Raw genomic sequence first — 27,787 nt, forward strand, 5'->3', positions numbered from 1 at the left:
ATAACATAATGCTACAAAATAGAAGAAAGACTACCTCTTGTACCTCTTCACATTTGATCTCTTCATAGGGGGGAATGGATCTGAGCTTAACATTTGAGAAACATTTATGGTAAATATATTTACCAATAAATATTGGTATTTATCTTTGTAAGAAAGAAAGAACTAACTTGTATTCATATATTGCCCTTCATGACCTCAGGACTTCCCAAACTGCTTTACAGACAATGAAGTACTTTTTGAAGTGTAGTCAAAATTCAGTAACATTTACATTTGAGTGTAACCTGTCTGGGTTCATTGGTTTTATTTTGAATGCAGATAATTGTTGTTCCATGTTTTCAGCCCCTCATTTCAATATTTAATATTATAAATTTACATAACATTTATGATTGCCAACGCTCTCATGTAGGAAAGGATAAATATTTAATATGGTAAAGCAAGTTCCATGAGTTCATCTGATTACACGGGTCATTTCTTGACTTTGTGCTGCCGCTGAGGAGCTTTGCCCATCAGCATTACATACCGGAAATTCACTTGGTCATTAGCGTGAAAACAAGTTATCATTCAGGTTTGGCTCCTGCTTATGGAAATTGGGCTGTATTTGCGGACTTGCAAAGATCTGCATATTGGTACAGAAACACATTCAAATACTTCAGCTTGTGCAGCCTATGTGGCCAAGATTGCAGACAATGATCCAAAGATCATGTGCAATTCCTGATATATTTTCCCTGATTTCTAGACACCCCCAGTTGTCCCATTTACGTCAGTTCCGTAGGATCAGCATCACCACATTTTGCTCTGAAGGTATAGAATACCTCACCCACCCCAATTGCTGATTCAGATCCATTCCCCGAGTTCAATTCCGACACTTACACAAACACACATCTGTTCCACTGTTTATTGTTTTTCTTGCCTTCTCTTTCTTAATCTACTGAGTGACATAGATTCCACGAAAGTTCAGTAAAAATACTTGGCATTCTGCAATTAGCTTCATGAAAATAATTTCTATTTACCCCTGTTATATTTTGCATCTTCCAGCAATAAAATAACAACAACTTGCATTAATATAGCATCTTTAACATAGTAAAACGCCCCAAGGCGCTTTGCAGGAGCGTTATCAAACAAATAGTCATATTTTAAACATTATTTGTGTCTTCAAACAACTAATTTATCCACAGGAAGGCAGGGCTTACTTTGTCCTTGAATTTCCCCCTTTTCTACAGGAATATTTAGCTTTCTTGGCAGTTTTTAATCTTGTGAAATAACAAGACAAGGCATAATTATTAATGTTATTCCTAAAAAAAGGTTCAGTCAAAAAGAAGTATTCATCCCATACTAGTATCCTTATTAAATGTTTTCAGGTGAGTATTCTCACTTTCACACCAAAGTGTTGATCAGTATTATGGAATATGTTACAGTTCCCTGCCTCTGCTAGTCTAATAGCCCAGTTCTACCGTGCTATTTGCATTGATACAAAGTAGTCACATCAACACAAACTGTGTAATGTAATCCACATGTAGAGTTATTCCATTAAAAGATAAGCCAAAGTCCAACACCACCTCAAATAGGTAGTCCCATCGTCATGGGCTATGCAGAGGCCACAGTATAACTGCAAACTGCGTGAAGTAAATTAAAAAGATTCCCAATCTGGCAGCTTTTTAAGCTTCAATTTTTGGTTGGTAACATGAAAAAGGGAGCCAATTGCTCCTTCAGCTTTGTGATAACATTAACATTCAATGAGCATTTGGATGCCAGCCATGTACCTCTCTAAGTGATACCTATAGTAAAATAATGCCCTTCCTGTCCAGCCCCTTGCATAGTGCTGAATATATCCACATTGTGTTTAAAGGAGCCCTGTGTGTTTATTACTGGCTTTGCGTTGTACAGTTTCCACCATCCCCATTCATTTGTACTGATTTGAAAGTAAATATGTAAATGTATCAAAAATCTATTCGTTTGAATATTACTGCAGCCTTTTTCCAGAATTTATGGAATGACTCCTAACATCTTTGAACAGTGTATTATACCTAAAACATTCTGAAAATGATCACAGCAACAAGACGTGTAGAGAAATAAAGCATGCAGGATTGAGCGTTGATCATCTATAAGTCCAGCAGTTTCACATGAATCTCTCTGCGTATTACTGTTTTGCTCTTTCAGAAAAGCCATCGCTGTACAAGACAATAAATGGCATTACAGTGCAAGTTGCTAAAGCCAGGATCAGTCAGAGGAATGGCTTTTTAACCCCATCATCTGAGCAAAGTGTTTTCATCAAAACCAGATTGCTTTTGGAAGTGCTACTTCGACTGGTCAGGGCAAAAGGGTTACAGACCACCTATTTCCAAATGTCAGTTAAACACGCAACTGACCACTAAGTAAATGTCTGCCTTCACGGGCAACTTACCCTTGTTTGTATGTTGGGATATGTGCAGGATTGTTTGCTGTAATTTTTTTCCCCTTTATTTTTTGTGTTTACCCAAAAGTAAGTGTATAAATAATTAAGTCAGCATGTGTTCTTTAATTCTGAGGTAACGTGACACCAATCCAGTCGAAGGAACTGCGCTTTGATTCTGCTAGATTGCTTGTTGTCATGCAATGTTTTTCTAACTGTAAAAATGTGGATATACCAAGAAATACAGGAGGGCAAAAAAGAAAAATTGGATGTTACCAATTTCAAAGATGATGGGAGCTGTTTATCTTTAATTATGACTTGGAAATACATATGACGTGAGATGGATTATTGATTCCTGTCAGGGATTAGATGTACATTTTGTAATCTATGTTGCCCTTTTGCTGTGATGTTGCATTAGAGGAAATGAGACGGTGACTCACTTACTGAGTGGAGCTTTAATGCTTTTGCCACCCACTTATTGTGATTGTTTTGCAGGCCTTCAAGACTGCGCTAATGAGCTCCTATTGGTGCTTGGGGAAGGGTGATGTCATTGATGACTGGTGCAGATGTGACTTGAGTGCATTTGATGAGGATGGACTCCCAAGCTGCAGCCCGTTACCTCAGCCTGTGTACGTATCCCAATCGCATTTATAATCACCTTTGGATAAGGTTTCACAGATCCCTGATGTTGCAAATCCTAGTGGCTATAAAGTTTCATAGGATACTACCACAGTCTGAGCTCTTTGGCACAGTTGTAGCAAACTTTGGAACACAAATGAGCCAGTAGGATCAAGTGTAACATTGATTTAAGTGCACATTTTATGATGTAACCCTGGTATTTTTAGCAATGTCCTTTGATTTATAATACCTTGCTTAGTGTAATCTTTGTTCTTCACCGTGACTGCAAGTTGAGGGGTTAGTAGGAAAGGGCATTTTTATTTATTTAATCTTAAAGCAGAATTTGTTTTTAATCCTAACTCCTAATGCTTTTGTTACCAGCAATCCAAGATACAGAGGCAAAGTGTTAATCGTAATACGTTTTTTTTTTGATGTCTCAATATGCTGCTCAAGTGCTGATGGTATTTTCTTGGATGGAGACCTGAACACTTCAACAGATATTCTGAACCACACCCTCTGCAATGCAGCAACTGTATAAGTTGAAGGAGATGAGAACAGTCAGACTCTAACCTGAAGACCATCAAAGGTCAATGAATTGTAAAGAAGACTGGATGTTTTTATCAGAATACATCACTATAGATGTATCTCTGAGCATTGATGTTGTATGTGACCAATTCCCAGACCAATGCTAGTCAATATCAACATAAGGAGTACTGGATTTCAGGGACCGGTTTATAATGACAGATGAAAATTTGGGACACTTCAGCTTCAAGCAACCACATCCAGCCTTCATCTGTTAATTCCAATTTATTAATCTTGGACGATCATATTTTAATTCCCTAAGCATTCCACTTTCTACCTAACGTCCTTGTTACACTCACTTTCAATATGCCATTGATCAGATAGGATCAACTCCTACCAATATCCCGGAGCAACTGTCACTGAAGGAAGGTGAAAGAGAGGATGAGGATAGGCATAGAAGGCACAGTACAAAGAATGCAACAGGAAAAAATACAATTATGACAGATAAATTAGGTGGAAGTCCAGAAAGGAAGATAAACCAGATAAGGTGGCAGAAAGGATATCAGGGAAAGAACGTGGTAGTTAGGCAGGAGGGAAGGTACAAAAATAGATGAGGCAAGAATGAAAGAAAGTAAATGCAGGAAAAATAACGCAAAGAAATAAAACCTAAGTTCCATCGCATTGAAACATCTGAAAGCACTTTGTAATGAATTAAAGGGCATTGACTGTTATTTATGCAAAGGTGACAGCTATTCTGTGCCAGCAACGTCTCACAAACAAACTGGTTCAGGGAGAAATGTTGGCCAGGATACAGGGAGAATTCCTTGCTCTTTTTCGCATAGTGTCGTGGGAAGGAGGAGCCAAAGAAATATAAATAATTGATGTTGACAGGCTCCTGAGACGTTGTTGGACTTTTCCTGAACATTTTACTTTTTACTGCTACAAGTTTGAAATGTCCCACTCTCTTCAAAGTTGACTGTCGGCAGAAGCTCCTGTTTTCGGTCGGAGAAAGAGCAAAGCCTCTTATGTGTTGTTGAAGCCTTTTGTTTAACAGTCACCTGCGCGGCTGATGAATAAAATCCAATAGCCCGGATTTTGCGCTGAGCATCGAACAAATGGCGCCCGCCGCTTGTTAGACTTAAACTTACCCATAAACTATCCACGGGCTTTTGGGCGCCAACTTCCTGCAGTGGGGAGCTGAAAAAAGTGCAGCGTCCTCTCCCGGGCATCTGTGAGCTGTATGAGCAGAGCAAGGAACTGTGTATCTTCTTAATCAATCAGATTGAACCATCGTTGACAAGCCACGCAGACACAGAACCAGGAAGTGTTAAGTTAGAGTAGTAAATTCAATGTAAAATCAGTTACAGAAAGCGAAATAAAGAGAAGGTAAGAAATATTGAATTAAAAGACAGAGATAAAAGAGACAGAAAGAAAAAGTAAAAAAAATAAAAATGTAAATATTGTTTTTTAAATATGTTAAAGGAATGAGACTCCACACTTGTGAAAGTAACTTTTTAGTGCCAGAGAGGTTGTTTGGCAGTCATTAAGACTTACCATGCCGTTAAAATTTTGGTTAGACTAAAAAAACTGGACGTACCTTTTTCTGGCAAATAATTAATTTCCAGCTGGGCAGGAGAGAAACTTCACGCAGGTCCATTCATTCCAACGGTGAGTCAGCCCACGAGCTGTCCTTCCTCTGCAGCTTTTGGAGGATCAGGACATCTGGTAAACCAACTTCCGAATATCTGCGTCTGACTGCGCGTGTGCGCTCGCCAGAAATTGCTCTTGCATTTGCCCTGAAATAACGGTGAGTCCCGTTAGGATTGCCTTTATTTTTAGAGCAAATTCCGGGCCATTAACTTGATCCTCCTTCTCCATGTTTCTGAAGTGTGATTTTTTTATACACCGGGGATCTTGTCTCACGTACTAAGGAATCTTATGTACATTCCAATTGAGCCCTGCACCTTCCTTACAATGGGTTGCAAAGATAAGACCGGTGATTAGTACAGGACGCTGTTCAGCATGGTCCATTCAATTCCCCACTGTTGCATCATAAGCAAACATATTTGTAGCTTTTGTTTAATGGTGCACACTAGTGTGTTACGTAAAAATGCAGTAGGGGTAAAATTATTGAGCTGAGGAATTTATCCCATTGTTTTGTATGGTGAATGATCATTTGGTCCGTGTACCATATTTCTGAGATGACTAGTCGATCTCATGTGACATTGACAAGACCAAGTACAGTCTTAAGATGAAATGGAGTTAGACCAGGGCACACAGATGTAATTCAGTATCTATTTTAAAGTCATACATGCTGCCCTTAGTTTTATATAATGCTTACTTTATATGATTTTATATTGGCCCAGAACTTACTTACCTTGGACGCCGCTCTGTAATGGCGTCCATCCCAACCGCCGTCGAATCCATCGGAGCAAGTTTGCGAATGCGCGCACGCGCATTAAAACCCGGAAATCGTGAACTTGCTCTGATTGGTTCAACGCCGTTTTGACAGTCCCGAATTAAAGGGCCAACCACGCCACAATCATATACAATCACCAAACAATCGTAAACTTACCCATCTGCCCAGCTGGAATGAAGATACTTACGCCACAAAAAGATACGCTTGAAAAAATTAAATTTTAAAAATGTGGAATGTCTAATTATACTTATTTAAATATTTTTTGATCATTAAAAAATTATTAAAAAATAAAAATATATATTTTAAAATCTTTTAACTTCTGTATGTTTCAGTAAATTAAATAATTTCCTTACATTTTTATAATTAGCTAAGTTAAATTTTTATTTAGGCCAACATAGGGAATGTCACTTTAAATTTGAGTTTAACTTGCCTGCTTGTGGGTGGGGCTTGCAGTCCCACAGTGTTTCTATGCGCACATGGCCTGCACTGATATCGGAATGCACCACTGAGGAAGATCTCAGAATCCAGCAAATTTATGTTGTGGACCACGCAGTAAGTACATTTGTACTTTTTATCCGCAGGAGGTTCGAAGAGCCTTGCCACGCCGGTCGGAGCAAGTTCTGGCCCATTGTTATTTATTCACAGCTAAATAGCAAAGTTTATGGAAGATTGGGAAACAGAGAAGTAGAGTTGGTTGGAGCGTAAGAGTTTCTCTGCAGTGCAGGTTGAGGAGCTGGGAGGTGCGAAGCTGAGCTGCTACAGTGCCATCACTGGCTGGAGGGAGTAATCACAATGTGACAAGTTTACACAGACAGCTGCCAGTATAAATGGAGACATTGCAATTTATAATGGAATAAGATCACAAGATAATTACAGAAAAGAAGGCCATTCAGCCCATCTTAATTCATCCATCCAGAGACATCCTAACGTTGCCTTATTGTGGTATCCAATTGTTTCTTAAATGATTCCAGGTTTTTACCTACACTATATCTGGAAGTTTATACTACAAGCCAACTACTATTTGTGTGCAAAAAAGTTTCCTGATATTAATCCTAAAATTTCCTTTTACTAATTTGAACCTGTATTGCCTAGTTTTACTCCACAGATTAATTTAAAATAACACTGTGGGTTAACTTTTTCTATACCCGTAACAATCTTAAATACCTAACAATCTGTAAGATCACATCTCAGACATCTCCTGAAAAGCCCAAGTCTCTCCAATCTTTCCTCATATCTCAGACCCACTCCCCCCCCCCCCAACACTAGGGATCAGCCTCATGGCTCTTCCCTGCACTGCCTCCCGTGTTTGGATGGCTCTCTTGTTTCTTGGTGACCAGAACTGGACGTAGTATTCAAGGTACAGTCTGACTAGAGCATTATATAGATTGATCATTAACTTCTCTGACATGCTCCACTGTATTGCCAATGTAGTTCAACATCCTATTAGCTTTGTTGATTGCTGCTATGCATTGGTTGGACGTGTTTAGTGTTGAGACTACTGAGACTCCGAGGTCCCTTTAAGCTTCATCAATAGCAATTTCTACACCATTCTGGAGTACGCCTGTCAACTATTTTTCCTTCCTATGTGTAGCATTAAATTGTTCTGCCCATTTACATATTTTGTCCCACTGTAATTTCTGAGCTACCTCTTCCAACTTCACTGCCCTTCCGAGTTTGATATCATCTGCATTTTGACCATTTTGCATTGGATTTCTGAATCCTGGTCACTGACTTAAATTAGAAACAGCAGTGGTCCAAAACTGAGCCCTGAGTCACCCCACTCAGTACTGCCCTCTCTCCACACTAACATAACTCCTCTTATGAGTACTCGTTGTTCCCTACCCTTTATCCAGTTTCTGATCCGTTCCTAGGGTTTACATTGAATTCTCCCAGCTTTGAGTTTAATTTATGGTCTTTCATGTGCAACTTTATCAAAAGCCGAGGTAGTCGAGGTACACATATCAAAGGGTTTACCACAGTCCACTTGGGTTGTCTCTACCTCAAAGAAGGCAAGGAAGTTGGTCAGGCATTATCTTCTCCTCTATATCCACGCTGACTGCTGTAAGTTAGGTTATTGATGTACAAATGATCCTCAAGTTTACTCTTGATAATCAATTCCTTTATTTTACCTGGAATGAAAATAAAACAAATGGCTCTGTGGTTACCTGTTTCATTGTTACCCTTTTAAAATATAGGCACCAGGTTAGCCTGTTTGAAATCTACTGGTTACCCCCACAATGTCCATTGACTCCCTCATACTGATTGTCATTGCCTCATAAATCTCCTCCCTAGTCTCTGCAAGCACTCTGTGATAAGCACCATCTATACCTGGGGAATTATTTGTTTTGAGCCTATTTACTCTGTCCATGATGTCCATCCCATTTATAGTGAAGTCATTGATTATACTTGGGATATCTTTGTTTCGAGAGGGTGTGTTGCTCATATCTTCCCTTGTGAATACTTGGAAGCAGTAATCATTAAGAATATTTATTATTTCGTGCTCATTCTCAATTTCAAACCCATTTGTGTATTTTATGGTTTACACCTCTTCTCTTATTCCACTTCTAAAGTTATGTACCCTCTTACTGTTGTGGTACAAACAGTTTTTACTGTTATGCTTAGCCTCAGCTGCTGTGCCTTTTCCCGGGTCTCTTTTGTACCTGTTTTTTAATGTGTTTCTCTTGTAGCTCTTGTATCCATCCCAGTGAGCCCCTTCTCTTTTTTTCCCTGCAGGATTTATACAGGCCAATTTCCCTCTTTATCTCACTTTTAATTTATTTCTTGCTTTATTTAGAATCATGTTTGTTTAATCTGACCTTGTTGGTTTTGGAAATGTAGCATGCTCAGTCTTATAGCTTTAAAGTTATTCCACTTTTAAAGTCATGTAACTGGGCCTCTGGTCTTGGGTATTTCTGAGTCCCAGATCATGTTAAGTATTATCATTCTGTGACTTCCATTTCTTGTATATCTTCTGGGTCATTAACTAGTACCAGATCAAAATGAGCATTGCTTCTTGCGACTTCCTTGACACATTGGATCATGAAGGAGTCATGCACGACATCTACCAACTCTGACTCTAAGCCATTAAGTTGACATAAAAGTGTGACATAGGTGACATAACAAGAAGCAAGGTTTTGTACACAGGGAGTTCATGTAGATGTAAGCTGTCTAATATATTATAGATTATAGATGTGACTGAACTGTTAAATACTGCATTTGTTATTTTTAATTTTAACACTTTTTTTAATATTCAGGTATTTTTTTGAAAGTGTCTGTGCCTTCATGTTGCCCTTTTTTAGTCATAAGTCTACATTTTGTTTTATCTTAGTGGGCTGAAGTGTTCCTTAAATATGACCAGCAGTAGTCAATTATCCAAATGTTCCCATTACATTACTGTGAAACTTGTGGTTGAAATTGGTGAAGATCTCTCCTTGAGGCTGTATCTTATCAATGATACATGAGAGATAAGTGTCCAAGGATGACGTACATACCCGTGTTTTCTGGGGAATGTGTATCTAAAGTAGATGTGCACTTTGCTGGGAATGTTTGGGAAGTTGTACAGGTGTCGCCATGGTGGACATTCCGGAAACTGGATTTTTTTTTTGTGTCCAAATAAAACCTTTTTTTTGTTGAGAATCCTAGACTGATGACATTAGTGTAGAAAAAGGTAGAAGAGAAGATAAGGCAAATAAAGAAGTTATGACTAGGTGATGCCAAGGTTGGGTTCTGAAAGCCCAATGGAGGATAACGAGAAGGTAAGGTGTTGGAAAAGAATGTTTTAGAATCATAGAATCTTACAGCACAGAAGGAGGCCATTCGGCCCGTCATGCCTGCGCCGGCTTTTTGAAAGAGTTATCCAATTTTCTGGGTAGGAGACAGCACAATAAGCCTCCATTTTATCACAGTGAGGATTCGGGGCAGAGAAAGACATGTCGGATGAAGTAAAAGAATTGCAGAAATTGTGGGCACAAGCAGTAGATGCAGAAATTGCTGGTGTCATGCAGTAAGTGGAAAATGATGCTCTGTATTCTGTGAAGTGGGGGCTCGAGGAATGAAATTTTCAGCCCCAAGTTAATTTTCTTCCTAATACATGTCTCTTTCTTTAATAACAAAGGTTGAGGCTCTCAGCAAGTGTGGAACCATCAAGTACTATGATAGGCTTGGAGTGGCAGGATGCCCAACCTGTGATAGGAACCAAGATTGCGGACTACATCATTCATTATAAGAAGCTGGACGATTACATCGACCCAAATCTTTATGCAGGTAAGTGTTCATTTCTTCTACTAAGCTTTCACTGTACAAGGCTGTTCATTGAGAGCATTCTGACCGCAGATTTAAATTGGAGTTAGTTGCAAACATTGTCATTACAAGAAAAACAATCAGAGCTGAATCTCAGATGTTTAGTCGAATAAAGTGACAGTCTTTTTGAAAATACATTTCAAAGTATATCTATACAATAACATGTGTAATGTAGCCTCATTTGATGAATTTTGTAAAGGCAACCTTATTGTGGTATTAAATCAACAACATTAAAATAGTTTCCATTGTGGCTGTCGTGACTTTGTTTTTGGATAGAGTAACTACCATTGCACTCGATTTTCACCACCCCTCAGGTCATTGGTGGTAAAAATAAGTGCCAGGGTCGCTACTCCATCCAAAAATAACATTCACAACCGTGGTTTCATGTGAGGTATGTTCCCTTTGCCCCCCGCCCCATTCCCAACAAGTTAAAGAACACAGTCCTCGCACAATATGTTATTTAATAAAATCGTTAACTTTCTATGTGGCAGGATTATATGTTGAGAACACTTGTACTTAACGTTCTCCCTCTGATTATAGGGTGGAGTGTGTGCCAAGTGGTTTTGTCTTAACAGTGCCACGTCAAGGGCTGCCCAGTAATCAGAGGGGAGATTGTTACAGTACAAACTCTCATTTGTTGATGAAAAATCAGAATAGCAGTCTTTTCAAACTTGTGAAAAGTACCATTTTATGTTTATGTTACATTTTATATTTTATTGGCTTATGATCCTTCTGCAATAAGAGTGTCTACAGATTTTTCCTTTAATGTGGCATAAAGTTTGATTCTGCTTCAGTTTGTTTTCTGTCAAGATTGGAGACGAATACCATATCCACATTTAAGTCCAAACGACGGATTCATGCTGAGACTATCAATAATTCTTAAGTTTTTGTTGCATTCTTTTACAGTTTGCAGTCTTCAGTTTAGATTGATTGGGCAAAAAGAGATGGTAATCAATGACTGGCATAGGGGCAGGCATTTCAATTAGTGCTAGCAATCTGATCAATCGAATGACCTACACCTGTCTGCAGGCCAACCTACTCTTCCCCGTTCAACCACAGACTTGACTGTGAGATTGTGAAAATGCCTCCTCACCTGAGGATCTCATCTTGTGCAGGTAATCCCACACACTTTCCTTGCGTTGTCTTCCCGAAAAGCAAGAGAACACGATGGAGGCAGGCAGAGCTGTCCCAGCATCCACCACAATAATGAAAATCCTCGATTAAAACTATAGGCCCGATGGTTTTAACAGCAGGCTTTTAATATCACTGTGCCTGCTGGGATAGCAGCACCTCTCCAACATCGCACAGCCGGGCTGATGGTGAAGAGGAAAACAGAAATATAGTGGAAAAAAAAGGGGAAAGGTAGGAAAAGAAAGGAGAGTCAAACAAAAGAATATAGACAGAAGACTATGTTACTCCCTCTTGACCACCTTCTGTGCCCAGTAATGGATGCAGCTTGTCAAGTTTAATCAAATTTTTATTTATGGTGCATGGTTACACCTCAGATATACAGGTTATGACTGAAAATCTCACATCTAGGATTAGTCTGATGTTAGAACCTCTACCTGTCTATGGAATGACTGAAAACCAACCTGGGCCACTTACTTATTATAGAAGAACGGTTGACGTCAGATTTTAGGGTCGTTATATTAAAATGTTGAATTTATTCATTATTATCTGCACTTGCAAACACATGATATGATCGACTAATCAGCCTGTAAAATCCAAATACAAGTGGCTGTCCTATAAATGCCATCTTTCTACTTCTGACTGTGCTGCAAGAGAGCATTGGTTTATCTATACCTTCAACAGCAATGCTTGGGACACTGTGAGGAATCAATCTTTGGAAGTGACTCTCCCATAGCTTTGGTCACAATCCAGGGTCTCTCTTTCTCCTAGAAAGTATGTGTGAGAAAAAAGTGAAAAGACAAGACAGGCAGTGGGAGAGAAATTAAACTGGAAGGATAACAGATGATATCTGATTATTGCAATTTGGTTGTAGAATTTCCATTAAGGAATAACTGCAAAATAGTTTGTGATAGGTTTGCAATAATCTCGCAGTGCAAAAGGGCAGTCGGTGCCCACACTGACATGGAACAAAAAATAATCTTAATTCAATAAAACGTCCCAATGAGCTGGAAATGATATTGACCTGAACCTGGGCTCTGTGAAAAATCGGCAAGGGTTACTAATCCTGGTCAATATCCAATGGATCACTACCGGGAAGAGCATGTGTGAGGGTGTTAACTGAAGGCAGTTTCAGGCTTGGTTGTGATGTCCTTCACCATGGAATATCCTGTCAACTCATGCTATCTAAAATAACCACTTGAACATGATACTAGACAACAACCAGGAGCCATATTCTCAGGACAGGAGAGAAGAAAATTCACAAAATGAAATGAACCATTTGTAAATTGGAATATATTTAACATGGAAATGATACTTGGTAGTGATTGCTTGATTTTGTTTTAAAGATTCATTACTTTCAAGTCCTTGTTAAGAAAAATTATTTTGACCACAGCAGTCCAGTGACAACATCATTATTAATCCTCTGCTACTTCACTTGACCAAAACAAGAATGCTGCAGATGCTGTCCAGTAGTCATCCAGATTTTATTTTACAAGTTTCACAGTCTATACTATCGTGTCAGCTTTACAGTCTTGCAAAGTACAGTTTTATTGCTGACTTTTAAAATAAAGCCATTTGCTTAGCTTGGGGGGGAGGGGGAAGATCGGGGGAGGTGAAGAGGAGGAGATCGGGGGAGGTGAAGAGGGGGAAATCGGGGGAGGTGAAGAGGGGGAGATCGGGGGAGGGGGGTGAAGAGGAGGAGATCGGGGGGGGGGTGAAGGGGAGGAGATCGGGGTGGGGTGAAGGGGAGGAGATCGGGGTGGGGTGTAGAGGAGGAGATCGGGGGGGGGGTGAAGAGGAGGAGATCGGTGGGGGGGATGAAGAGGAGGAGATCGGTGGGGGGGAAAAGAGGAGGAGATCGGGGGGTGAAGAGGAGATCGGGGGGTGAAGAGGAGGAGATCGGGGGAGGTGAAGAGGAGGAGATCGGGGGAGGTGAAGAGGAGGAGATCGGGGGAGGTGAAGAGGAGGAGATCGGGGGAGGTGAAGAGGAAGAGATCGGGGGAGGTGAAGAGGGGGCGATCGGGGGAGGTGAAGAGGGGGCGATCAGGGGAGGTGAAGAGGGGGCGATCGGGGGAGGTGAAGAGGGGGCGATCAGGGGAGGTGAATCGGGGAAGATCGGGGGGTTAATAGGGGGAGATCGGGGGTGTGAAGAGGGGGACATTGGGGGGGTGAAGAGGGGGAGATCGGGGGAGGTGAAGAGGGGGACATTGGGGGAGGTGAATAGCGGGAGATCGGGGGGGGTGAATAGGGGGAGATCGGGGGGGGTGAAAAAGGGGGAGATCGGGGGTGTGAAGAGGGGGACGTTTGGGGGGTGAAGAGGGGGACGTTTGGGGGGTGAAGAGGAGGACGTTGGGGGGGTGAAGAGGGGGACATTGGGGGGTGAAGGGGGGATATCGGGGGGAACGTTAGGGGGTGAAGTGGGGGAGATTGGCGGGTTGAAGAGGGGGAGATCGGAGAGGGAGACATCGGACATTGGAGCAGAGTGGAAAGGTAGGTTGATTTTGTGTTTTAACTTCATGCAATGGATTTTTATTTAATTTATTTTGTTTCCTTTTGCCTGATCCGGCCCTTCACACCTGGTTTTACTCGGCATGAATCAGAAGCCGTGGGAAAGCCGCCCAGGTAAGTTAAAAATCGTTCTAACTACCAAATATGTCACAAGTAAAGTGCCTTAAGTAACTCAATGAGGTACATTTGGCTCTTTAACGATAATCCCGTCAGCTTTAATTGCCAGCGGGACGTCCTGATACGGGACGCCTGCTCGCATACAGGTGCGCCCGTGGGGAAGTTGGAAGTCGGCAGGTTGGAGCCAGCTTCCGAACCCGAACGGAATTTCCCCGATTTTCGGAGCCCCCCCACCCCTAACGCACCCACAATTTCCCGGGAAAATCAAGCCCTATAATACTGTTTTATACCATGATACATTAATAAGATAATTAGAAGCAGGCCTGTGACAACTTCTGGGTCTAGTTTCACATGCCCCCCCATGTTGCTGCTGCTCTATCTGTAGTCTGTTGGAAGACACAAAGAGGTACAATCATCGTGACATCAGGCAATACACTTCTGGGTCTTCATTTTGAGAATCAGTTTCTAACAGGCCTTCAGAAAGAACAGTGACGGATTGCAGTAAAATATTGAGAAACCATACCAGGACAGTTTGAGGCTTTCTGCTTGGGACTTCAGGACTGCCTTCCCAAACAGATCTTCAATTGAATTCAATCTAGTTACTAAACAGTACATAGTTGTGATATTTTACTGTGGAAGGAAAAAAAAGTCAGCTGCTTAAAAGATAAATCCATAACAAGGTGAAAGGTTTTACAACTTATGATAAAGGTAAATTTCTTCTGTCTATCAAAGTGGCAGGTAAAGTGATTTGAAATGGAATAACTTTTCCTCCCTGTACCCAGTGTTTGAATTTAGTATTCCTAAGTATGAAGTCAAGTATAACAAAAGATAAAGCTCCCCTAACAGTGTCCCTACTCCCAACCTGAGAAAAGCACTCTGTTCTGCACCAATGTGACATTTTTTATTTGCCACTGAGCCTGAAGAAGCCTTGGCGAGTTGCTGCAGTGCATCCTGCAGATTAGTGTACACTGCAGCCACAGTACACTGGTGATGGAGAGGGTGGGTGTTTAGGCTAGTGGATGAGGTGCCAATCAAGCAGACAGTTTTGTCCTGGATGGTGTTGAGCTTCTTGAGTGTTGTTGCTGCTGCACCCAACCAGGCAAGTGGAGCATGTTCCATCACACTCCTGACTTGTACCTTGTAGATGGTGGAGAGGCTTTGCAGAGTCAGGAGGTGAACCACTTGCTGCAGAATACCCAGCCTCTGGACCTGTTCTAATAGCCACAGCATTTATGTGGTTTGTCCAGCACGCCTTTAAACAAATCACTTTTTCCAGTGTTGTCTCATAATCTTGTTTGTTGAGCTTCTAGTTAATGGTAACCTCCAGGATGTTGGTGGTGAGGAACTTGATGATGGTGATGGTAATTTCATTGAATGTTAAGTGGGGCTGGTTAGGCTCCCTCTTGTTGGAGATGGTCATTGCCTGGCATTTGTGTGGCATGAATGTTACTTGCTACTTAACAGACCAAGCTTGAATTTGAACTCACATCCGAGAGGTGAAAAGTTACATTCTACCCACTGTTCCATATAGTCCATGAGTTTGTTCAACCCTGTTGCTGATAAAAAGGTGAATGAAATTAGTAATTGGATACAATTTAATTTTATAACTTTCATTGTTGCACTTTTGTACTTAATTGTGACAAATGGAACATTCTAGTTAAGGAGTCACATTCTTCAATTGGGATATTTTCTGGTAGGCTTCTTAATAATATATGAACTATAAATCTGCAAAATTAATTAATAATCTATTAAAAAAAGTAACAATTGGAAATGGATTGGCACTTTTGGTACCCTGTCAGGATCATCATTCTGTATCTAGGTGAGCACGAGAACTCCAGCTGTGCTTTCCTACGTACCTGAAGCCTGAGCTTGTCTTTAGGTAATGTGACTCAGGTAGAATGTGGTACGTTGGCAGAAACCATGTAATTGCTCACTATTACAGATATCAACCTGCAGGGAGGTGGAACCAGCTGCGTTTAGGATGTGTGGAACAACCTTTATCTTTTATTATTTTTTTAAACTACTCTCCAGAGGCGTTAGGGTACAAGACAGCACACCTTTAAACAAACCACTTTTTCCAGTGTCGTCTCATAATCTTGTTTGTTATTCTGATAAAAATAATCACCAGCGTCCATTGGATAGCTCATTTTATGGTACATGGAAACTAAAGCGGCAACTTACCTCCTGTTGAAAATATTGCTGAAAAGTCACGATTATAAGGTAAAAATAATTGTCCTCACAGTGAAACAATCCATCTCTACTGTGTTTGCCTGCAACTTATGTGTCAGCTTGGCTCAGTTGGTAATACTGTCAGAAAGTTGTAGGTTCAAGTTCCAGTACACACTTGAACCTCGGTTGACACTTCAGTACAGTGCTAAGGGAATGCTGCACTGCCGGAGGAGCCATCTTCCAGATGAGATGTTGTCAGCCTGTATCAGGGGGTTGTTAAAGACACTGTGGACTAGATTTTAACTCCCTCTGGAAACCACGGTGGTGGGGAGGGGGGAATGGGGTGTTTAAAATGAAGTGGGGAACGTACCCACTTCATTTCCTGCCGTGATCTGACCGCCTGCAATTTTAAATTTCAGGCAGCAAGGACACCCACCCCAGGCCGATGGGGTCCTCATTAAATATGAAGATAGGGCTCCGATGATGTCATCGGGGCCCAATCAGCAATTTTCACCAGAGGCCTGAGCGGGGAGTAGTGGTGGCTTCCTGGCCATGCCAAACCCGCCGGCAGCTGGATTGAGGGTAAGTAAGTAAGTTTAAAACTTTTTTTTTTTCGTTTCTTCATGGGCCAGGAGGGACAGGAGTGCTCCCTTGCCTCAGGATTCTGCCCCCACCCCCACACTCTCCTGTACGCCCCTCACCACTTACTTGACTGCTGGGGACCATTTCTGTGGATCCCCAGTGGCGGCCTCCTGCTGCCTGAATTCCCACTCCCACTAGCCAGCCAGGCAGAGACTTCTGCCTTGCTTGGGGGGACCTGAATATTACAATGAGGCCCGCGAGTTAAAATCACTCCAATCCAGGTTTACGAGACACAGGCTCGCATGTTCCCATTGCTGCTTTACAGCTGCCAACTGGATGTGTACAGGATCGGTCTCGGACGATTGACCCTCCTGTTTTGTTTCCTTCACCGTAGGGAATTGCGGGCAGCACCTCAACAGCAAGACTGAAATCACAAAGCTTATGAACCTACCTTCTACCACTCTGCACTGTGCCTACACCACATTTCATTCCACTACAAGATAAAATCATTAAAAAAAAAAATTTCTGTGAACCAGTCACAATTTCTCGGAATCAACTGATAGGGGAAAATATTCTTGAGTACTCAGAAATAGTGTGTTTTAATGCCAGGAGAGAAGGAAGCTTTGAGTTAAATGTGTTGAGCCTTTTAAATAATGGGTGTTCTTACGGGGGAAGTGAACTTATCAGATGTGACCTTTAAAAGAGTTTTACCGGAGACATTGCTATGCTGCCTCCTTACAGTGGATCTTCTAACAGTGTGCATACCACCACCAGCCATGGAAACTTTGATCTCTTTTCCCATTAATTATCCTAATAAGCTGTGTGGACTTAGAGTGAATTACCCCAGCCTTTGTTTGATTAATCTTTTGATAAAACGCGTGGCATGTCTCCACAATATCGTGACCTTGTGCTTACGTCTACATTTTAGAAGGATCCCAAATTACACACAAGTTTTTCAGATGAAGTCAGAACCACACAAACTTAACTTGGGCTTTGATGGTTGGACATCTGCCCGATGTTCTGTGAATAAATCCTGAAGATTTATTTGCCCATAGACGGGTGGTATTCCTATCTCATCACTCATTGAGCCACAAGCAGAACTGCTCGGGGCCTGTGCGTTTCCGAAAATGTATTTTACCCCATATTAATCACTCCTGTTCACCTTGTTGTCGTTGTATTTTTCCTTTGTTTCCTTCACAACATTACTCTAGTTTCAAAAAAACAAAGTGCCGATTCAGAAAGCTTATTGGATTAAGAAAGAGAAAGGAAAATATTAACTGTAAATGCCAGAAATACGCAACATCTGTAAAGAGAAAAGACAAGTTAATGTTTCGGATGCAACTCAAAAGGAAAGCAAGTGTTTTTAGTAAGGTTGGAAAAAATAGAGGAAAGGGGTCAGAAATCATAAATATTCCAATTACGCATGCCGTTAGTGGATTGAATGATATGCAAACTGCTTAATAGAAAATTGCTAGATGATGCAAAAGATTTTGAGTTTTATAGTTCATTCCTTAATTGTAATTTACATTAAATTTATAAGGGATCTGTTTGTTATTAAGTCTTACTGTGGAAGTGTCCAATACAATGCAGACCCTCATTTTTTTATTGCAACAAAACTACAGAAAGTTTATTGTCAATTTTCTTGGTCCTCTATATTTTTTCTTCAACTTTCTTTTTGCTACATTGTCCTTTAAATACCATGTGATGACTTCCCAGACAGCCTAATATTTTCAGATGATGTGATGTGCAACGAGTGAGTCAATGCTTCTCCCGAAGGGGTTGACTCCCTTGCTGGAATACAGTTCTGTAGGCAGTGGGTGTTCCCTGTTACCTCACTCAAGTGGTCATTATTCATGTGTGTAGGCCTTGACAGTGAGCAATGCCAAGCTACTTGATTGTGGAGAACTTTATGGCTGAACCGGATCCTGTCCTTATCCAACAAAGATCTACTTGCAGCATGGGTCGCCATGGCTGATTTCCCATTCTTTAACCTAGGGCCACTGGGGTCACACTGTCCTGGCTGAGATCGCGAACTCCTGATCACATGTAGGACCTTCCTGATCTGTATGGCAGAGACACAGTGGCCTAGGTTTTCTGATTGGCGTTATTTAAATACTGATGTTTGTCCATTTATTTTAAATGAATTATCACCAGCATTATGTTAATTATTAAGAGATAATTTTTACTCAGCGGGTTGTTATGATCTGGAATGTATTGCATGAAAGGGTGGTAGGAGCAGATTCAAGCGTAACTTTCAAAAGGGAATTGGATATCTACTTAAAAAGGAAAAACTTGCAGTGTCAGGGGGAAAGAGCAGGGGAGTGGGACTAATTGGTAGCTCTTTCAGGGAGCCGGCAAAGGCACAATGAGCCGAATGGCCTCCATCTGTGCTGTATGATTCAATGATTAAAATGAAAACCTAGGCTAGTGTCTTTAATGCTAAGTTATATGGGAAGCTTCATTTCACAGTTTTTGAATAGAAGTTCTTCCCCCAGCCCCCTCCATCCCACTTAAACATTGGAATGTAAAGCTTTGATTGCTGTCCAAAGGGAAGCTTGGTAGATATTGTTCGTAATGCATATTCTGGCCACTATTCCTCCTTCAATGAACATCACCCAAAAAAGGTTATCTGTTATTCATTCAATCGTTGTTTGTGGGAACTTGCTTTGTGCATATTGCCTTCCACATTTTCCTACACAACAACAGTACAAAAGTAATCCCTTGGCTGTAAAGTGTCCTGAAACCTGAAAGTTTGCTGTATAAATGAGAATTCCTTCCTTTCTTTTGTTTTATGCAGACAGTGACCTGACCTCTCTCCTACCCGACTGAGTCAGAAAGACATTTTCATATTGATAGTCTCTATCTTGAGACAAATAAGACCCCAGAGTTAAAGGTTTATTATAAACTTACACTATTTGTATGGACCAAACATACGTCTGCTGCAAACTGCCTCAAGGGAGGAGTTACTCGTCTGCTCTGTAAGACCTGAACTGGATTTTGAATTTCAGAATTAAAGGACATTAAAGTACTTAGCAACAGTATTTAAAGGGTTACCTGACCCGTTTAAGGTGTTTTCAAGGTAGATTTGTCCCCTAGAAAGGCCTATTCCAACTATTATATTTTTAACAACTGCCATATTGGGTTCTGGGAGAATTTGGGCTGCAGCTGATATCTGCACTATTTAGAAACAGTTTTAAAAGATGCCAAACTGTGGCCAGAGCATCATTGTTGCTTTACATGTTTCAGTACTTGAACATCTTTCCCATCCAAAGGAAACTGCTGTGGTTTCTATCTGATTATCGGTGTAAAATCTGATTTTATAACTATTTATTTGAAAACATATTTAAATCAGCTTTTCCCATATTTACCCATTGGCTGACAGGATACCAAGGCATGCAACACAAGAGTTGATGTCCTAAACAATAAGAGAAAAGCTGCAACTGATTATGAATTGTCACCTGGGCCTTAAGGAGCATTACTGTATTGATTTGTTATTCTTTCTCATACATAAAACACAAGAATGACTTGTACCTAGTGGAAGAAATGTTGATGTAGAGTTGGTAACAGTTGAATCACATGGATGAAAATAAGTGAGGTATGTGCCAGGTGACTCAGACTAAAGTGATATGACACCATGTGGCTCAAGCTGAAGTGACACGAAATCTTATTTCTGGGAACTAGAGTAACTCGTATGTATTATAACAGTGACATAGGCAGGGTGGGTGTTCAAACACCCCCCCGAAACTTCTGTGATTTTTTTTACATCTGATCACTCATTCATTCGAAAGAATGTGCCTTAGAACGTTTGATAGAAACACAGAAACAATGGATGTTCTTCCAGATTTAGTCAGTTCTGCAATTCAACTAGTTAAATCCAATTAGTTGGGCTTGTGCTTCTAAATGTTCACTGAGATATTGTAGTGAATAGTAGTGAAGTTATTGATGGATTAACAACATATAACTGGCACTTGGATTTCGTGCTTTAGAGTTTTTGTCTGACAAGAATGTTTTTTCTCTTCATTTGCTGCGTTTGAATTGTTAGCTTAATGGAAGTAATAATATTTTTATTGTGAAGTTCCTATTTGAAAAATAGACCCTTTGAAGTAGCTCACATCCAAATAGCCCCCTCCCCAAAAAATTCTGCCTACGCCACTATTATAAAGAAAAATCGCACAATTTTTAAAATCTACATTGCTGTAAAGTGGAAGGAAGAAAGAGATTAGGAAAATACATTTTTTTAAAAAAAGATTTTGTGTTGGCTCCAACTAGGAATTGAGAAAGCTGAAAGGCTATTTATACCACTTTGGGCTGTGGAAGAATTGTACAGAGACATGCAATGACCTTGAAATAATGCACTGGGGTACTAGCATTTGATGTATTAAGTGTTGGTACACACTATTCCATAGTGTAATTTTAAGGCCAGTCAGTATTTTTATTCACAATCGTTTCTGAATTAATCGTTTTTTGATTTGGGGCAGAAATGGTATCACAGTTCCAACTCACTGTCAACCACTTCTTTTGGTTTGAAATTAGAAGATTAGTCATAACATCCCCTAGTTCCCCAGTGACTTAGTTGATGAAGTTACTGCTCAATGTGCAACCTAGCCATACAAGTCTGATTCCCCCTTTGGTCTGTGCTGTATTAGCTGATCTCAGTTGGAGCTGCCGTAGGAGTGTTATCATTGGCTTCAGTGAACCTGGCCTACTGAGGAGAAAAGCAAGTGAAGGTTCTCATCCCTTTATAGAAAATGTATGCGTGTGGATGTCAGGTGATCAGTTTTGGCTGTATTGCCGCTGGGGTGTATTCGCATGCCATCACTCATTGTCTGGGCTAACACATGAAGAATGGCCACTTCTCTGAGATCATAAAGAGCTGTCAGCGTTGTGGAATCCTACCCCTGCGAGAGTCGGTGCCTGCAGGAAAGGAAAGGAGAAAAGTGGAGGAAGTAACCTATAATATAGTCTGTTACAGCACAATCTCAGTCATGACACATGTTAATGTAGCAACCTTTTTAGTAGGAAAACCAGACAATGCACTGTCTGTGTAACACACTTTGTACGTGTCTCCCAAAAACTAGCTTCTGCATTGAGACATCATTTCAGATTTGAAGATACTTATTTAAGGATTGCTTTCCAGAAGCAAGGTGAAAAATCAAAGCTGAGCAGCACAGAATGTTAACAGTTTAGTTGATTTGCCAAGAAAATCAGTGGAGCTTAAATAAGTTCCATCAGCAGTAATATCTGGATCAGTTCCTAGTTCAATAGAGTGTTCACTAATGGAGCAATAGTGCATTCCTGTGATAGTGCAATTTCTAGCATCCAATGTTTTGGCTGTATCTAATGTTTCGATATGTCTCAGTGAGGTAAGAGAATGGAGTTTTTGAATTTTTCTCAAAAGTAGGTTAGAATGTTATCCAGGCATCTACCCAAAGAGTGGTCTCCCCTTCGTAATCAGTTTTGGTTTCAAACATTTCCTATGCAAAGGATGCAACAGAAACATCAATTTCAGAAAGCAAAGGCCAGAATGGACACAGTGGAGTGATACCGAACAATCTCGTGTCTCATTCAAGATCAGTCCTACCCAATACTCAGTTTGTCTGGAAGCCAAGCAGAGATTGCCTGTGGATATTTGTTCAATTCCTTTGGTTAACAAATACCATTGCTTTCTGCCACCCTAAGTGACTGTTGAGAGGATTTCACAGGTAATCCCTGTAAATGGAATATATTTATATAATCCATCTCTAATATGTTAAAATTCTTGCATATGCGCACATCGTGTCATAACATTTGATTACGGCCCACTATCACAGTATTTCCATCACATGATTTCCGTCTTGCTTTTGTGTCACAATTAAACTTAGCTGTTCACATCTGATGGAGTCTCCAAGGTAGATGCGGTATGGCACCATTTTCCATAGCACCGTCCTACTTGAAGATACTAAAATCTGAGCTCCTGATGCTGCTTGTTCCCTTCCTTTTTTGCATCTTTCACACTGCTGCCACCCCTCCACTGGCACTGCTATCCCCCTTCACAAGAAAAACCCAGAAGTAGGGAGACAATGGCCTAAAAAGTGAGAGCTCTGCTCCAGCAAAACAGTTCAGCAGATATGATACCAAGCCATGCAAATCAGGAAGGTTCCAAGTTTGACTGATTTCAGCTTGTGCCACAATTGATCACAATGTGCTTAAGAGGTGAAAAATTAACAAGCGTTCCCACTTCTATCAGATGACTGCTGTTGGAAAGTGTGTTTGTGTGGATGTCAGGTGAGAATAAGATTGAGCTTGTCTTTGATGGCCCTACAGTTGAATAGCTTGGCAACCCTCGCTGTCCAGGCTCACATTTGAAGAATGACCAATTGGTTGAAGTAGAAAAGTGGTCAGCACCTGTGGAACTGTATCCCAGCCTCAATCGACAAAAATTCAGAGGGGAAGAAGGAAGGAAGAAGTCATTATTTATTTTTATTAAATTCATGGTGCTTCCTATTTTGTTGACATTAACAACACTTTGAAGCTGAGAATGGAAACAATATTTTTTTGCAGCATGCTCCATATTCATGATGTATGCAACCTCAAGAGACTGGGCTGAATAAAATGGTATCTAACTTATCTAAAATTCAGCTTAGCAAATTTAGTTAAAGCAGCAGCGTTTTAATGAAGAATTCTTTGGCAAACATTTTTTCATTTGTTTTCAAACACAAAATGTGATGGCACAATTAGCATTGAAACACACCATTGTGTGTCTTGTGACTGATGCCATTGTGACTGAAAATGACGCTAAGCTTTTCTGGGTGGTAATCATTTCCTAAAGAAAAATATTTGTCACACATGCAGGTGATGCCTCCTTAAAACATTCAAAGCGGATGCTAATAACTTCTGTGTGATGATGATATCATCTTCACATCCCAGAATCGGTTCCATAAATCCTACCTTCATTTGATGCAGCATTGCTTTAAAAATGTTTTTTTTCTACACACTGAACCTGAAATTAAAACTGAAGATTAATTATATAGCATTCACTAATCTTACATCAACCATAGAACATTCCAAAGACAAGAGTAAGGAAAATATTATGCAGTGTTTTTAAGCCCTTCACATGATGACCCTTTTATTTCAGGACACAGCTGTCAGTTCAGTCCTAAAAAAGGATAAGTGTCTCCAAATGAAATTGGCTGCCAAGGGTTACATAAAAAATATAATCTAGCAGTCTGAGTTCAAATCACACTAGGCACCCATATTTGATTTGGCAGTTTCATCTCTTGAAATGGTTATGGATGACAATAAGTAAGGTAGAAAAGAGACATTGCTTGTAGTGAAGAATCAACATAAGAGCTATGTTGGGTGTACAATTTCTGTTGACACAATAGATCAAACTGCTGGTATGGAAGTCTTGGCGTCAGCCCAAGCAGTAGTCGTAACTGTAGCTGAAGAAGTGAGCCTAGGTTGTTTGAAACAAGTGGAGCTGAAGGGCAGAAAAACGCATAGAATAAAAGTCAACTTAAAGATGAGAAGGAGTTTGAGGTGCAAACAGATTACCAGTCTAGATCATGCTTTTTTTCTGTTCGAGTTACTTATTGTAAGGACCTTAAGTGAAGCGAGTTTTGGGTGAAGGCAGTGGGTTGGCGGTTATGAGTTGGAAACATATGGAAAATGGAAATGACATCTCATGTGAAGGAAATTGTTTATCTATGACTGGAATTTTGTTCCCTGGCACAACAGAAGGGTATTTGGTTTTGGCACAGAAATCTGATTTTGGCCATTCATTTTTATGAGAGGTTTGTATTCCCATGAAATTACCTCTGAAGAAAAAAAATGTCACTCCTTAGCCTTACAACACACATACTAACTGGCACTAGTTACTGGCAGATTTGCTAGTAACTTGATATATTTGAAAACCCGGTAGACACAGCTCTGATTGGAGCTGTCCTGGAGATAGTCAAATCGTATTCATTAGTAGACATATCTGATTAGAAGTAACGTCTCCTTCTCTTTCCATGACTGCCTTAAATACTCCCTTAAAAAAAAACTGAACAGCCAGTTCTGATCTGTTGGCAGTTCTGAGAGCGTGTATTGGCATTGAGGTAAAGCACTGTACAGTATGCTAATTACACATATTAACTGATTGAAAAACAACAAAGCAGGGTGAAAATTTGCAATCCAAATTTGATTCTTTTCATCCTCCTCACCTATTTACATGATTGACACTGTTGCTTTATTTATCGATTGGATTAATTCAAGTCAATAATTTTTTAAGAATAAATTAATGTTCAAGTGCGCAGATATGTCATTCATGTTTTGTTGACTAGCTTTGTAGTCAGCCAGTCTCAGAAAATGGACTGACTGGAATTTCTAGCCATCTGCATTTAGGAAGCCAGAAAACCTGACTGATAAATTTTGTTACGTGTTTAGAACAATGTGTAGGTACATACCATCTTTAACATGGGGAGGTGATCTAATCAATAGTTCAAGAGATAGGTTTTGAGGAGACTTTTCGAGTGGGGAGAGAAATAGCAAGACAAAGGGCAATAGGGAGACTTTCAGAAATGTCTGAAAGCTCCAATGGCTCGAGTAGGTTTAGTACTTAATTTCTGTGATTTGTTGACATTAAATAAACTCATCACCAAATTCATAACAAATAGTTTTCATACCTTGTCAGCACAAGGAGACAAAATCCACAATTTTCACAAATACATGGGCCCCGATTTTCAAATCAAATTGCAGGTGCGTTGGGGGCGGGGGGCGGCGGGGGGGCAGGGGGGGGGCGGCGGCGGGGGGGGGGGGGGGGGGGGGATGGGGGTTGCGAAAATCGGGAAAATCCCGAGCGGGTGAGGAAGCCGGCCCCAACCCGCCGACTTCCAGGTTTCCCACAGATGGACCTGTCTGCGCAAGCTTCCCGAATGCAAAAGTCCCGCCGGCAATTAAAGCCAGCGGGTTAGAAGTGATAGTTAAAGAACCAAATATACCTCATTGAGGTACTTACGGTACTTTATTTCTGACATAGTAGATAGTTAAAATGATTTTAAATTTACCTGGGCGGCTTTCCAGTGAAACCAGGCGAGAAGGGCCTGATCAGGCAAAAATAAACGAAAGAAATTAAATAAAATAACATCTCACCAAGTTAAAAAAACAAAATGAACCTACCTTTCCACCGATGTCATCTGCACCCCCCACTCCGATATCCGATGTCCCCCTCTCTAATGTTTTCCTCTCCCCCCGATGTCTCCCTCTCCGATGTCCCTCTCAGCCCCCGATGTCTCCCTCTCTGATCTTCCCCTCTCGCCTCTCCGATCTCCCCCCCCCCCCCAATCTCCCTCTCTGATCTCCCTCTCTCCACCCCCGATCTCCCTCTCTGATCTCCCTCTCTTCCCCCCCCAATCTACCTCCCCCAATCTCCCTCTCTGATCTCCCTCTCTTCCCCCCCCCCCCAATCTACCCCCCCCAATCTCCCTCTCTGATCTCCCCCCTCCCCCCTATCTACCCCCCCAATCTCGCTCTCTGATCTCCCTCTCTCCCCCTCAATCCACCTCCCCCTCTCCCGCCGATCTCCCCCCTCCCCCCCCCAATCCACCCCTGATCTTCCCCTCTCCCCCACCCCCTGATCTTCAGCACTCTCCACTCTTTGCTCCAGCGCCAGATGACGTGTCTCTCTCTCTCTCTCTTCCTCTACCCCCCACCCCCCACCTCGGCATTGCAGCTCCTGTCGCTAGCCAGCCTATCAACCATACTGGCTGCTGGGTGCGAAACCCGGAAACAACTTCAATCATCATCAATTTTTATTCAGGTTTACCACACGGACCTTCCCCCCCCCTCCCCCGCTGCCAACCTGCCACCATTTCAAAATCCCATGGAGACTGAATTCAAAGATTTGAGAGAATTGGTGACTAACACAGTAAGACTGGGGCTGCTGGCTCAGTTCTTGAGCGAACAGACCAAGGAGGTTTTACGTTTGATCTCTGGTCTGGATGAGTTAGCTGGTCTCAGCTTGGGTGGTGTTGGTGCTACAATTTGTTTCATCATTGCTGAATTAAGAAAAGGTAGAATCTGCCTAGGTTTCCAATCCCAATTGCTATCTATTTACCCTGACTAAAAAGAGCATATATGTGGACCTTTAGGACATGCCTTCCTCTTTGGCAGACAAACAATGAAAACCCTTTTTTTGTGGGTTTTAACGATTATGAAACAAAAGGAAATGACAAAATACTGATATATCACAACACATGCTCATTTTACACTTCTCAAGCAGCTGACAAGCCAACTAAGCAATAGAAGTGACAAAATGGTCATTCTGCTATCCGTGGAACATCATCACTCCACCAAAATAGAGATGATCCTTATTTTCCCAGTAAGGTTCCGAAAAGTTCCAATTGTTCACTAAATCTGCTTCAGTGGTCTATAAATATTCATTGATGCCATTTATTTACAGTATTTGGAGCCCAACTTCTCAATTTAACTTTTTCTCTTTGTAGAATACAGTGTTTGGAACATAACAATTTAAATGAAATTAATATGTTTTAATTTGGAACTGGTTATTATTTATATCCTCAATTCATGCTGAAATAATTTTTGACAGCCTCCTAAACTAAATCATTTAACAAGTCAAATTAACAGTGTTGCTAACACTTGGGATTCATCTGTGATTAGCAGATCCTCATGACTGAATCAATGACATGAATGTTACAATTTCCCACTTGAATCACAAGCATTAAAAAAAAAATCCCGAAATCTCTGGACTCAGGAGCGAATCACGAATGTTAGCAACGCTGAATTAATTGCCAGAAATTGACTTCAGTCAGTTAATTATGAGTAAGTTCAGTCTCAGAATACGCCGCTAAAGCAGTAGGAATATGATTATTTTGGAAGCCTTTACTTCACTGAAAGCGGACACACGACATAAGTTTCAGGAGTCTGCAGGTTGCTCATTTCTGGGGGGTAATTTTCACCTTCACCGCACGGGTGGTGAACTAGCAGAGCAGATTGCCCGTCCATTATAGAACCTGCCTGATTTTCATTGTGCCAAGCGTAAATGGGCAGTGGAGCAG

The 27,787-nt window shown here is 41.0% G+C and overlaps 1 protein-coding gene across 6 annotated transcripts in view; it reads left to right on the forward strand.

Annotated features, from left to right (window-relative positions):
* Positions 1–27,787, forward strand: part of LOC137300495 (astrotactin-2-like) — a 1,223,335-nt gene that overhangs the window by 883,543 nt on the left and 312,005 nt on the right. For all 6 annotated transcript variants that reach the window (XM_067969577.1, XM_067969574.1, XM_067969575.1 and 3 more), the window contains 2 exons: positions 2,885–3,018; positions 10,063–10,211. In XM_067969577.1, coding sequence (XP_067825678.1) covers positions 2,885–3,018; positions 10,063–10,211 — 283 coding nt within the window. The remainder of the gene's footprint in view (positions 1–2,884; positions 3,019–10,062; positions 10,212–27,787) is intronic.

This window comes from Heptranchias perlo, chromosome 31, assembly GCF_035084215.1.
Source record: "Heptranchias perlo isolate sHepPer1 chromosome 31, sHepPer1.hap1, whole genome shotgun sequence".
NCBI classification, from domain to species: Eukaryota; Metazoa; Chordata; class Chondrichthyes; order Hexanchiformes; family Hexanchidae; genus Heptranchias; species Heptranchias perlo.